The following is an 11,597-nucleotide window of genomic DNA, read 5'->3' as shown; positions in this document are numbered from 1 at the left end:
TATTGTAAATTTTGAAACCTTCAAATGAAAAAGGAAGTTGAATATTCAATAGAGTTAAATATTCAAGGATATTTGTGTGTGTGTGTGTGTAAGCAACACATAGTGATAAAGGCCTACAAAAGTATGCTTAGAATATAAAAAAAAAATTCAATGGAAATATAAATGAGATGTTCTATAAATTGGTATTAAATGGAATGCTTAGCGACTACTTGATCCACTTTATCCAACAAATCGTTCTTTCTTTTATCGTTGCACCAAGAACCATTGATGGCATTCTTAGCAATATGACCCCAAGTCTCATGATCCCAGTGTGGGAAATCTTTTGAAACTTGAATGTAATTATCCAATATGTAGCCACCGAAATAAGCTGGATCGTCGGAGTTCAAGGAAAATGGTACATTTTTGTCGAGGAATTTCTGCAACGGTAATTCGGAGACAGATTTGACGACCTGTAGCTTGACGTTGGAAAGAGGACAGATGGTTAGCAAGGTCCGATCACGAGCCAATCTATCTAATAGTTCGTCGTCATGTTGACTATTGATACCATGATCAATGCGTGTCACTTGTAGCAAGTCTAAAGCGTCTGAGACAAATTGAGCAGGGCCTTCTTCACCTGCATGTGCAGTTAATCTTAAATTTTCGTTTAATGAGGCCGCTTTCTGGTAACATTCTACAAATAAGTTTGGAGGAAATGGCCGTTCAGCAGAATCTAAACCTAAGGCAGAAATGGTGCCATCTTCAATGAATGGGGCAGCCTCTTCAATAGTTTTCAAACATTCTTCTGGTTCGATATGCCTCAATAAACACATTATCAGCTTTGATGTAATACCGAATTCAACTAAAGCTTTGTCGCAAGCTCTTTGAAAACCCTTAGTGACCGTCTCTAGAGAGATTCCCCTGGAAGTATGAGATTGAGGGTCATAAAAAACTTCAGCATGAAACAAGCCTTGTTTGTAAACTTTTTCAAAATAAGCCCATGCCAAATCGAAGAAATCTTGTTCCTTGATCAAGACATTTGTACCGATATAATAGTAATCTAAGAAATCCTGTAAATCCCTAAATTTTCCATATTTGTCTTTTAACTCCTCCACTGATTTAGGAAAAACCTCTGGTAGGGTGATATTATTTCTTTTAGCTAATGGGAACAATAGATCTGGTTCCAAGGTGCCTTCCAAATGTAAGTGGTGCTCACACTTTGGTAATTCTAGTAAAAATTCTCGAGAAACCATTTTATTTCGTGATTTCTTAGCTCTTATGATGAATTATAGGTTCGAAAAGTAACAATAGACACAGATATTTGTTGCAAGAACTGTTCTGCTTACGAAAAAAAATTTCTTCTCTTCAGACTTATATGTCAAATTTTCAGATTCGGTGTTCTGCGATGAGGTCTTCTCTCTGCGCTGTTTTAGTGCAATCTCGAAGATTCAGATAATCAAGAAAAAAGATAGATAAAGAGAAAAGAAAAAGTGAAAAATATTAAGGTTCTTTTGGTTTTTATCGACTGTATCTACATACGAATGACGTTTTGCAAGCATGACTTGTGTGTGCTTATCAACATGCATGCATAGGGTTGATCTGGAAAAAAATGTTTCTTGAAAAGAATATTTCTTGCTAACCATCTGGACTTTTCATTTGAGGAAAGTGGCATCACTCTACTCTATCGGCAATATTAAACAACAAAGGGAAGTTAGTTTGCATATTAAAAATTAAATTATTAAATTATATAAGGATTAAAATAAAGGCATGGCCTGTTCGGGCACATCATTATACTATATGGTCAGTGTTCTTGGTAGAAGAAGCATCGGAAGGCGTAGAATTCTTTTCTGCGTCTGTGTTACCGACTATTTTGTCATCAATGTTTTCATGAGGAGGTGGCATTTGAGCAGAAGTTCTTGATCTGACCGGTTCTGGAATGTAAGCAGTGGATTCTTCGTAGGTAAATTCACCGATTTGAGCAGCATCCGTACCCAACTCTTCTTCATCGACACTTAATCTTAGTTTTAAGAATGGAATAGCATTCATAGTTAGTAGCAGTATCGATGTGACAACAACAGTCCACGCTAGTGCAGCGCACATACCGGCCAATTGATAACCGACCTGTTTGTAGTGATGATTGATCCAGCCACCTTCAATTGGACTAATGTAAGATCCTGCAGTGGCATTGACGTAATCAGCGGCAAAGATGCCGGTTAGCACACAGCCGATACAAGCACCCACACCATGGATAGAGTAACAATCTAAACCGTCATCGATGCGCAACAGGCTTTTCAAGTCAACAGCAAGGTTACAACCTGCAGCAGTAACTATACCAATGACAACGGCGGACCAGATTGGTACGAACCCAGCAGCGGGGGTGATACCAACTAGCCCGGCAATGATACCCGAACATAGACCCACTGTAGTCCATTTTCTACCAGATCTGAAGTAATCAATTACCATCCAGGTCAAACCACCGCAAGCAGCGGCTAAGTTTGTAGACATAATGGAGTACCATGCTCGTATGGTGGCATTGCCTGCGGATCCACCGTTGAAGAACATCCAACCAAACCACAAGAACACAGTACCCAAAACCACCGAAGTGACGGAATGTGGTTTGTATTTAGGCATTCCCTTACGTGTGACAGGGTCGTTACGTTTACCCAATATCAAGGCATAAACTAACCCACCATGACCGGAGGTCAAATGGACACATAGCCCACCTGCATAATCCAGACTTCCCAATTTGACCAACCAACCCTCTGCGTTCCAAACCCAGCATGCGATAGGACAGTAAACGATAGTCATCCACAAAAATAAGAACACCATCATGGGGAATAATCTAGCTCTTTCGCAAGCACCACCTAACATTAGGGCACCGGTGACGGCGGCAAACATACCTTGGTAAACGGCAAATAATATATCAGGCAGTGAACTGACACTGGAGGGAGCTCCTAAAACGTTACGGAACCCGAAGAATTCCAAAGTACCAATAAAACCATTACCTCTAGTGTTATGCGAGAAGGCCAACGAATATCCCCAGAAGAACCATTGGAAAATGCACACCGCAGAGGCCATCATCGAGGCCCAAAGCAAGGATAAAGCATGCTTTTTCCTCGACAAACCGGAGTATAATAGACCGATACCTGGAACCATAATCCAGACACCTGCTGAAGCTACGCCGATCCACCCCATATTAGCCAAATCAAATTGGGTATTCAAGTCGGTGGTCAACGAGTTACCACCTGTACCCTCGCCCGTGGGCGTGCCTGTAAAATTGTAAGACATTGTTTATCTTGTATTATAATATACTGAATATGGTATATCACTAAACGAATGTTCTGTTAATAATATAAAGTCTTATTATTGTAAGAGGAAAGTATAACCAAAAGGAATTCGCATGGTAACGCATATTATTGTATCGATGGTATGTGTGCAATCGCTGCTGCTTATATACAATCAAGAGAGATGCCCCGGAATGAACGCTTCTCGCACTGCCTACTTCACTGATAAGGCACAGGGTCTACACATCGGTTAGAATTGTCGATGCGTCGCCAATTGAAGCATTTTACGAAGAAACAACAGGCTCTTCGTTTCTTATCTTATCTGACTTCAATTATTACTAGGGACGTTTGACAAGCACTGAGGCAGTAAGAAGAGCCCGGAGGATCTCGGTCCGTTATCAAAAAGAAAGAAGAAAATGTTTTTTTCCCTTATCTTATCTTATCTCAAAGACGTGATTTGTTCCTCTTTTTTTTTCTCTCTCGCTGAGAGGGTACCGCCTATAAAGAATCCTGACGCCAGATCGAATTTGCTCGCTCTAGAAGTCGCAAGCTCTGTTGGAGTGCAAGCAGTCTTAAAAAACATGGGTAACGCCAGGACACCAACTTCGGCTCTGATGGGTTCGAAGCAGACACCATTGATCACGCTCTCCATGAAGCGCACACGTTATCACCAATGCAGGGGACATGGGTTTTAGCGTGTTCAACGCCGACAACTGTAAGTGTGCTATAGTTGATAACGTTGTTCAGCGTCACCAGTGACGACACACACCACCCACATCTTGCTAGGCAATTTAGTACAATTCTCTTCCTTGCAACCTATGAGAAGTTCAGATATGTACGTTAGAAGTGACAGTTTGACTGCTATTGCGACCATTCTTGTTTGAAATATATTGATAAGGATTCGCCGACAGCAAGCTCTCTGTAAACACTACCATGTCGGGGCACTCAAGACTCCATGACGTGGATGAAAGTGGGTAATTGGTAAAAATTGGTAATTAGTAAGTTGGTCGTGCTTGTTTTCTTGTCCTGTCTTTTTGCGGGCTTGCATGTGTCACGCCAATAAGAAAAACATTATTCCGACTCTGATAAGAGGAAGATGGGGCGAGTAATGCACGGTGGTTCGGTCAAACTAGCTCCGCCTATGTTATGTACCTTTGCATTCATGTTCTTATCTACGATGAGGGTTTAACTGGCGTAGCTTACTGAGCTTCTCATTGGACGTAGCATGTATAGTGGGCCCAATCATAGCGGGTGCCGAGCGCACTACGATCCAAGAGGGCTGCAAATTAAGATGCTGGGTCAGTCGCTCTTAAGAAAAAAGTGATTCAATAGCCGCTGAAGAGGTTTTGTATCAGGCAATGAACATGGTGCCATTCCGGCTTTAACCAATCAATTCCATATTGCGAGACTTTGTTCTAAAGAGGAATTCTGTGCGCCGACGCCCTGCTACGATGGATGGCGCTATCCTGATTTTGCTACGGATTGTGTTTTCACATAAGGATGTGTTCAAGCTTTTTAGGAAAAAAGACAAATCGCCCCTTGATTGCCGGTGCCGCCTTGGAACTGTACATTGAGTTAAAAAAAAACCTACTGCTTTAAATATTTTGCTGTATCTATGTAAGTGTACTCGGTAATTGGTCTTGTTTTTTGATGACCTGTTTCTTGAGAACAGAATGCCATTTGTAAGATTGAGAGTTGCCAAGGGCCAGATTGTGATGAGTTCAACACTTCAATATTCATTCGACGTCTGACACCAGAACCGAGATTTTCCTCACGGAGCACTGTGTGCAACAAACATCTTTTAGTTCGGCTGGAACAGTCCATTGCGCACGCCCTCTGTCTAGGAAAGCAGTTGCCATGACCCGGATAGTGGTGACACCCCCCCGGATATAATCCGCCGTTCCGAATGATACGGCTCCGGAGAATAAAACCGTTGCGGTTTTTCGCTCTCCTGTGCTTGCCGAGTGCCCCAGACCTCTCCGCACAGATTCTGCCACCGCTCTTATTATTTTGCGAATTTTCTGTCGGCTGCCTCCGGCCAGTCCTTCATGCATCCCCTACGCAAAGGAAATAGATCTGCCCTTGATCAAGTAAGAAAGATGTGGGGGGCAGGCACCGTGAAAAATTCTCTGTATCTCACATACACTCTGTTTTTCGCCAAGGGATAGAGGAAGTGAGAGATGTAGATGCAAGACTTTTCGTGAATATATACGGGCTACTATTCCGTCTATTAACTCAAATCTTTCTAGCCCTGTGACCCATCATTTCGGTGAGGTGTCTTTGTAATTTGAACTTTGGTTTTCTCTCAAAAGCTTAGAACTAACCACTGCTTCATCGTGTGCCTTCGTTCTGCAAACGAAACAGAAGAGAAAGACGGAAAATGTCCTCTAACATCTTTGGAATGGCAGTAGATCATGACGATATGGATATCAGCGGGTTGAAGCTTTCGCAAACGGCCTCGTCCATCTCCATGGGCGAGGAGTTTGTCTGTTCTAGCAATACTAGTGCTTCCATTTTGGATTCTCTGCTCCCGAAAGTGGCTTTTAACCATATCGATAGTATTACTGATATCGACGCAAATATCGCAAACCAGATATCGGAGCCAGAGGCCGTGTTGGATGTTGGCCCTGCCGACAATAACGTTCTTTATTGCATAGATCCGTACCCTGCGGAACCTCCGTGCTACGATCTGGCTAATCCGTCCAAAGTCATCAGATACCCCATTTATGAGCATTGTCGCCCGTGTCTCGCTTCGGTGGAACCACCTAGTTACACGCCGTCTGTGGAATACTACACTGTGGTGTCGTTGAAGATGGAGAAGGCATCGCCCTTCGAAAATGCTACCTCCAGGTTATGGAACAACTTTATTCTGCAAATAAACTCCACCCAAATAAACTTCTTCTTTATCGATGATGTATTGACCAGGCATATTAAGAACTACCGTGGCGGCGATATGGTTGACTGTTCTCACCATCCCAAAAACGCTAGCGACCGTCATCACTCAGCCCGGTCCTTGTTGAGTGCGTTCACCACCAAGTCAACCCATCAATTCGATAAATATGACAAAGAAAGGATGTGTGAAGCAATAGCACAAGACACGCCCAGTTTTCTATCGAACAACTGTCTTTACAGAAGTTACTCCCTACAGGGCGCGAAAGTTGGTCTACCCATAGATTATACGTCCAGAGATTTTGTTTTGAGAATGCGCTGTGAGGGACAGCAGTTCTTAATACAGTTCTCCCATGTGGATGAATTGATCAACTGGGCAATGTATTTGAACATGGGCATATCACTGTCTTTGGACCTTGAGCTAAGAGAGTTGCCCAGCTATAGAAGCGTACCCAGAAGAAGAAATGCAAGAAGAAGAAGAAGACCCAAACGCAAGAATAAAAACAAAAGCATGAACAGCAGTAGTGAAAACAACACACGCCCTCATGCTTTAATTCTAAGAAGATCTAACACTTCTTCTGTCGTAGCAAGAGCCACCGCTGCAAGCGAACGCCCAAAGAGTAAATCGAGATCAAGAAGTCTAAGTTTATTACACCCGTCCGCATCTACTGCGAGCTATGACGTTAATGGGCACAGTACCTCTGGTTCATCTCCAGCGAAGAACTGCCAAAGTGATATATGCGGCTTATTTACATCAAAACTGAGGAATTTTTTCAAGACAGATTCCAGTTCAAGAAGAAATTCCAATATGAACATTGAGCACAAGCGGAGGTCGAGCGAGTTAAACAGTGTCCAAGAAGAACTAGTCGATAATGAAAGTGCCACTAATACCACCGCCTCTGTGGTATCCCCCACTTTTTCACCTACCGCACATTCTGCCTTAACGTCACAATCATCCATTCATGAAAATTTCAGAAGCAGGTCGGGCTCAAACCCCATGGATCCATTGCACTATGATGCGTCAATGTTGAAGATTATTGACACCGAGCTTTCATACGACGGTGCAAGAAGATTGCCTGTATCAAGTTCCACTGAACGTACAATTCGGGAAGAAGAGTTAAGTGAGGACGATGACGATGAAGACGATGTAAACTATGAAGACGACGAGGAAGAGGAATATGGAGAAGACTATGATATCAACAGGTTAATTAATTTGGACGAAGGGGAGTTTCATTTTGACAGTGCAGATGTTGGTGGATGCAGAACGATATTCAATGCAAGAAATGATTGGGTATCCGACAGCATACATGATACTTCGTCAAGGAGGGGGCCATCGAAGCATGACCATAAAAACCGCTTTGATGACGATTCGAAGTGGGTACCCGCAGCCCAACATGTTTCGAGAAAAAGATATATCAAAGACTCGTTGCGGTGTATTAAGCCGCTGACGGAAGACCACTCGTGGATAGGTAAAATTATTTTTAAACCAGCGCCACCACCATCTTTTGAAACAAATAATCCACCCATAAGAGCCCATAGCGATGAGAACAGCATAGATATGAGACAAATGAAAAACCATTATTTGAAACCATATATAGTCGGATCATGTGGTCTTTTAAAAACGGGCTCAAGACTATTTCACCGCTACGATAAAAATAACGAAGTTACGAATTCATGAAATAGATATGTTCTATAATAAACAAGCATATATATATATATATATGTTAAGAAAATTAAATGCTAATAGATGCATTCGGCGGCTGTTCGAGAGAGGGGGGGGAGGGGGTTCAGGCGAGCAAAAAATTATACCTGGAATGAAAATACTAAAGCGTCTTTACTTTAAAGGGAATAATTACAAATATATGTGTAGTATGAAAAAAATGAGCTAATGAAGAGAGAAATGGAATAAACTAGTTTGCCAGCAACATGTAAAAGAAGAAAAGGGAAAATATTATTTGGGTTTTATTATTTTTCAACCGTGGCACAGAATTAAGCGATAACGCAGGCAGGATCCCAGAATAGACCTTTAATTATGAAGTTGTCTTTCTTTTCAGAAGATCTGTCCTTTTGAGAAGCTTGAGCGGAAACGGTAGCAGTTGGTTGCATTGCGATTGATGTTTTTTGGTCTGTAGAAAGTAGCGTGTTGATGTTCTCCTACTGATTACAATGAAGAGGGAAAAGTGAGATAAACTGTTTAATATAGATAGATTTTTACCTGATCCTTATATACAAAAACGCTCTGAAAGCATGGCAGTTGTTGCTTTTTTTTTCTTTGCCTTCTTCTTCCTCTAATATGCATGTTTCATTTTCGTGTTATTGTTGGGCGTTCCTTATTACTTCCATGTCATGTATATTTCCCGAAAGGGTAATTACATGATTTTTCAAATTGAAAAAAAATTTGTTGTTGTCTGTATGCACTTAACGAAAAGGGAAATGTTTGTGTATTGGACGTGGATGGTTGCCATTATTGTGCGCTAGGATGTGTTTCAAGTGAAAACGGAAGTTTAAGCTTTGCTGAGTTATACCATAAACGGTATAGTAATGATGAAACAAAAAACTAGAAAAACAGATAACCTTGTCTTATCAACCGTGTTAACGTCATCAAAATCTATTAAGTTTTCTGAAAAGATAGGCAATGGCCCGCGATTAACACTGGCAGAGCCTGGATGATCGTTTTTGTAGAACCGCGAGAGTACATTTTGGAGTGTCGTTTTAAAATACGCTGAATTTTGAAAAATCAATGCTATGATTATGAATAAAAGGACAAGGTTGATGATCCTTTTGAATTCGACATGTTGAGAAGTTGTATGTTTGGTGCTGCTCATATTAGGCAGAGGGGAAAGCGGTTCTACGATAATCGAAGGTTCTCGTGAGCGTGTGTGAGATTTTCGTTTCTCAAATGCCCGATAGATGCCCAGGTTCCGACGTATTTGGGTGCCTTTCCCTAGGCAATGAGCTGACCTTAGTTTCTTTCTTTACTCTCTTGCTTCAGGTTCAAATTGCCGTGAAAAAAGAAAGAAAAAAGGAAGAAATTACGCAATGCGAATGTCAAGTATTAAGACTAAGTTAAAAAAAAAACTATACACACGTATTTGCCAATTCTTTCAAAAGTATAATACAGAATTGTATATGGAATTATCTTATTAAAACTAGTTTTGCATATAAAGTACATCGGAACCTTCGGCGGAACTCAAAGAGACCAGAATGGTCCCTCTTATGACAGTCAACCCAAGGTTTCTTGCGTTTTTAGAGGTCAGTTCAGTGTTATTATCGTCATCAGGACTAGACATGTATTCCACGGTTTCGTCAAGAACCAAATTCATCAATTGATCGTAACCTTTCAGGACACCTATGACTAGTTTTCCACCCATTAGTTTAACACGTATTTTGGAATCTTTGTACTTAGCCAGATCTAGGATAGCCTCTCTTTTAGGGCCTTCGAACTTTTTCCTTTGCTGTTGTGGTCTATTCTCTGATTTCTTCGTTCAAAATACATTGTGGTTATTGTAGTGTTAGTAACAGAAAGAAAAAAAGGAAAGGAAAAGAAAACGGGAACAAATAACATACGGAGTGCTGCTGATTCATCTTTTTAGTAAATGCTGTTTGTGTGGTTAGCAAGGTGCCGTTCTCAGGTTACTTTCAATAAACAGACGCATGCACATGCCTATAGTTAATAGTGCTTTCCCGTTTTTGTTTTCCTGCTCCAGTTTTTTTCGCTTTTCCGATCGAAACAAAGCTACTTTTTTTCCGCCCGCAGAGGAATGAATGGCAATCAGTAGTTGAAAAATTTATGTGACAAGAACAAGAAGAAGATCGGGACCAACGACTTACACATACAATTAGGAGGCAGAAGTAACAAACGCAAAGACAGGAGCATGGTCAGTGTTATTATAGAGAGCGAATTGGTTCGTACCGAGAAAGAGTTCTCACAGGCGCTCACGCTGAACGAGTTCAAGAACAGACTCTATCACATTACCGGAATAGAACCCGGTGACATGGAGATGGTTGTAAAAAGACAGTACGACGACAAAATGATATTCGACTCGAAGAATGGGGACACAGCGGCCAGTTTCCTGGAGAGCGAGGAAGGATTGGTTGTAGTTGTCAAAGACACTAACGCCCAATCGATCACGAATCAACTAGCTACGCAAGCGGATGGATCCACGTCAGCACAGACAATCAGCGAAGAGGATTACTTGCGGAGGGATCAGTCCGTACTGCGGTGGAAGATGGCCCACGGGTATGGGAGGTTTAATGCTGCACAACAGAGTCAGCACGCTGTACAGACACGGGAGGACGAGGCGTACGCCAAAGAGCAACTGACGGCGGCTATCGGCCGCCCCTGCCGTGTCACGGTAGACGGCCGTGCTCCGCGTGAGGCCGTGTTACGGTACGTGGGGCCATTGCCGTCGGACGCGACGGGCACGTGGTGCGGCGTGGAGTTTGCTGAGCCTACGGGCAAAAACGCCGGATGCCTCCAAGGGGTGACCCTGTTCGGGCCAGTAGCGCCGGGTCACGGTTCGTTCGTACGTCCGCGAACCGTGGAAGTTCTGTCAAAAAACGGCGAGACAGACGACGTTCATCGTGACGTGGAAAGCGATGGTGAAATTTGAAATATGTGGAATTAGCGCGGTGGCGGTTTAGTTGGTGATCTCTATCCGATGTCAACACATTATTTACTTTTCTGTCTGTTCCACTCACTCAGCGATTTGTACTAGAAAAAAGCTGTTGTTAAGAGGGACAAAACTGAGCAAGTAATTGAAGGAGATGTCTGAAGTAGCGGAAACTTGGATGGAGACCTTGGTGGCAAAAATAATCAACTGTGACTACACACACTTCATAAGACTGGTGATAATTGTGGGTGGTTATTTGCTCGTAAGAAATATCGCATCTAGAGAATTAGCGAAGAAGCAGTTGGCCGCTCAAGTGGAAAAGGACAAACGGGCCAAAGAGGAAAAGAGATCTAAGGATTTGATCGATAAACCAGGCGAACCTGCAACGGCTGAAACAACTTCTTTTGGTTGGGGTAAGAAAACTAGAAGAAGGGTGAAGAAACAACAAGAGTTGTTTGAAAATGCCCTAGAGGAGGCCAAGAAGAGACAGCAGACAGTAGAACCAGACAGTGATGCTGATATTGAGGAATTACTGGAAGAATAGATTTTTCGTATACGTATTTGTTTCTTTTCACTAATTGTGTCAAAGTTTTGTTTTTAGTCGTTATAGTAGTTTTTTGATAGAATATTATGTACCTGCCCGTGCTGCCAGAACAAAGGTCTGCTCACCCGAGCGATATGGCTGAATTCGCCTACAAACGATTACTTTCGCAACAATCCCCCTTGCAAGCGCGATTCTGTCAAATAGATAATAGTTCTGATGGATAAACTTTTTCTACACGCCATGAATTGTCATTTCTTGGCACTAAACTGATATCCGAAATATATATCATTC

The 11,597-nt window shown here is 42.1% G+C and overlaps 8 protein-coding genes across 8 annotated transcripts; 3 read left to right on the top strand and 5 right to left on the bottom strand.

Moving 5' to 3' along the window:
- Nucleotides 1–185: 185 nt before the first annotated feature.
- Nucleotides 186–1,229, bottom strand: AAH1 (adenine deaminase; the record flags this gene model as incomplete). The annotated part of the gene is made up of 1 exon (XM_056230778.1): nucleotides 186–1,229. The coding sequence occupies one exon, from the start codon at nucleotides 1,227–1,229 to the stop codon at nucleotides 186–188; it is 1,044 nt and encodes a 347-aa protein (XP_056084663.1).
- A 535-nt stretch (nucleotides 1,230–1,764) lies between these two features.
- MEP2 (ammonium permease MEP2) lies at nucleotides 1,765–3,264 on the bottom strand (the record flags this gene model as incomplete). The annotated part of the gene is made up of 1 exon (XM_056230777.1): nucleotides 1,765–3,264. The coding sequence occupies one exon, from the start codon at nucleotides 3,262–3,264 to the stop codon at nucleotides 1,765–1,767; it is 1,500 nt and encodes a 499-aa protein (XP_056084662.1).
- A 2,376-nt stretch (nucleotides 3,265–5,640) lies between these two features.
- On the top strand, nucleotides 5,641–7,827 carry MPF1 (Mpf1p; the record flags this gene model as incomplete). The annotated part of the gene is made up of 1 exon (XM_056230776.1): nucleotides 5,641–7,827. The coding sequence occupies one exon, from the start codon at nucleotides 5,641–5,643 to the stop codon at nucleotides 7,825–7,827; it is 2,187 nt and encodes a 728-aa protein (XP_056084661.1).
- Nucleotides 7,828–8,138: 311 nt separating this feature from the next.
- Nucleotides 8,139–8,255, bottom strand: MFA2 (mating pheromone a; the record flags this gene model as incomplete). Its single annotated transcript, XM_056230775.1, has 1 exon — nucleotides 8,139–8,255. One exon carries the CDS (start codon nucleotides 8,253–8,255, stop codon nucleotides 8,139–8,141), a length of 117 nt encoding a protein of 38 aa, XP_056084660.1.
- A 413-nt stretch (nucleotides 8,256–8,668) lies between these two features.
- On the bottom strand, nucleotides 8,669–8,974 carry SKDI14G1780 (uncharacterized protein; the record flags this gene model as incomplete). Its single annotated transcript, XM_056230774.1, has 1 exon — nucleotides 8,669–8,974. One exon carries the CDS (start codon nucleotides 8,972–8,974, stop codon nucleotides 8,669–8,671), a length of 306 nt encoding a protein of 101 aa, XP_056084659.1.
- Nucleotides 8,975–9,298: 324 nt separating this feature from the next.
- Nucleotides 9,299–9,734, bottom strand: LSM7 (Sm-like protein LSM7; the record flags this gene model as incomplete). Its single annotated transcript, XM_056230773.1, has 2 exons — nucleotides 9,299–9,628; nucleotides 9,717–9,734. The coding sequence occupies 2 exons, from the start codon at nucleotides 9,732–9,734 to the stop codon at nucleotides 9,299–9,301; spliced, it is 348 nt and encodes a 115-aa protein (XP_056084658.1).
- A 290-nt stretch (nucleotides 9,735–10,024) lies between these two features.
- Nucleotides 10,025–10,762, top strand: ALF1 (Alf1p; the record flags this gene model as incomplete). The annotated part of the gene is made up of 1 exon (XM_056230772.1): nucleotides 10,025–10,762. The coding sequence occupies one exon, from the start codon at nucleotides 10,025–10,027 to the stop codon at nucleotides 10,760–10,762; it is 738 nt and encodes a 245-aa protein (XP_056084657.1).
- Nucleotides 10,763–10,916: 154 nt separating this feature from the next.
- PGA2 (Pga2p) lies at nucleotides 10,917–11,306 on the top strand (the record flags this gene model as incomplete). Its single annotated transcript, XM_056230771.1, has 1 exon — nucleotides 10,917–11,306. The coding sequence occupies one exon, from the start codon at nucleotides 10,917–10,919 to the stop codon at nucleotides 11,304–11,306; it is 390 nt and encodes a 129-aa protein (XP_056084656.1).
- Nucleotides 11,307–11,597: the final 291 nt, after the last annotated feature.

Source organism: Saccharomyces kudriavzevii (assembly GCF_947243775.1).
Source record: "Saccharomyces kudriavzevii IFO 1802 strain IFO1802 genome assembly, chromosome: 14".
Taxonomy (NCBI): domain Eukaryota; kingdom Fungi; phylum Ascomycota; class Saccharomycetes; order Saccharomycetales; family Saccharomycetaceae; genus Saccharomyces; species Saccharomyces kudriavzevii.
This window is presented reverse-complemented; position numbering and strand designations above follow the sequence as displayed.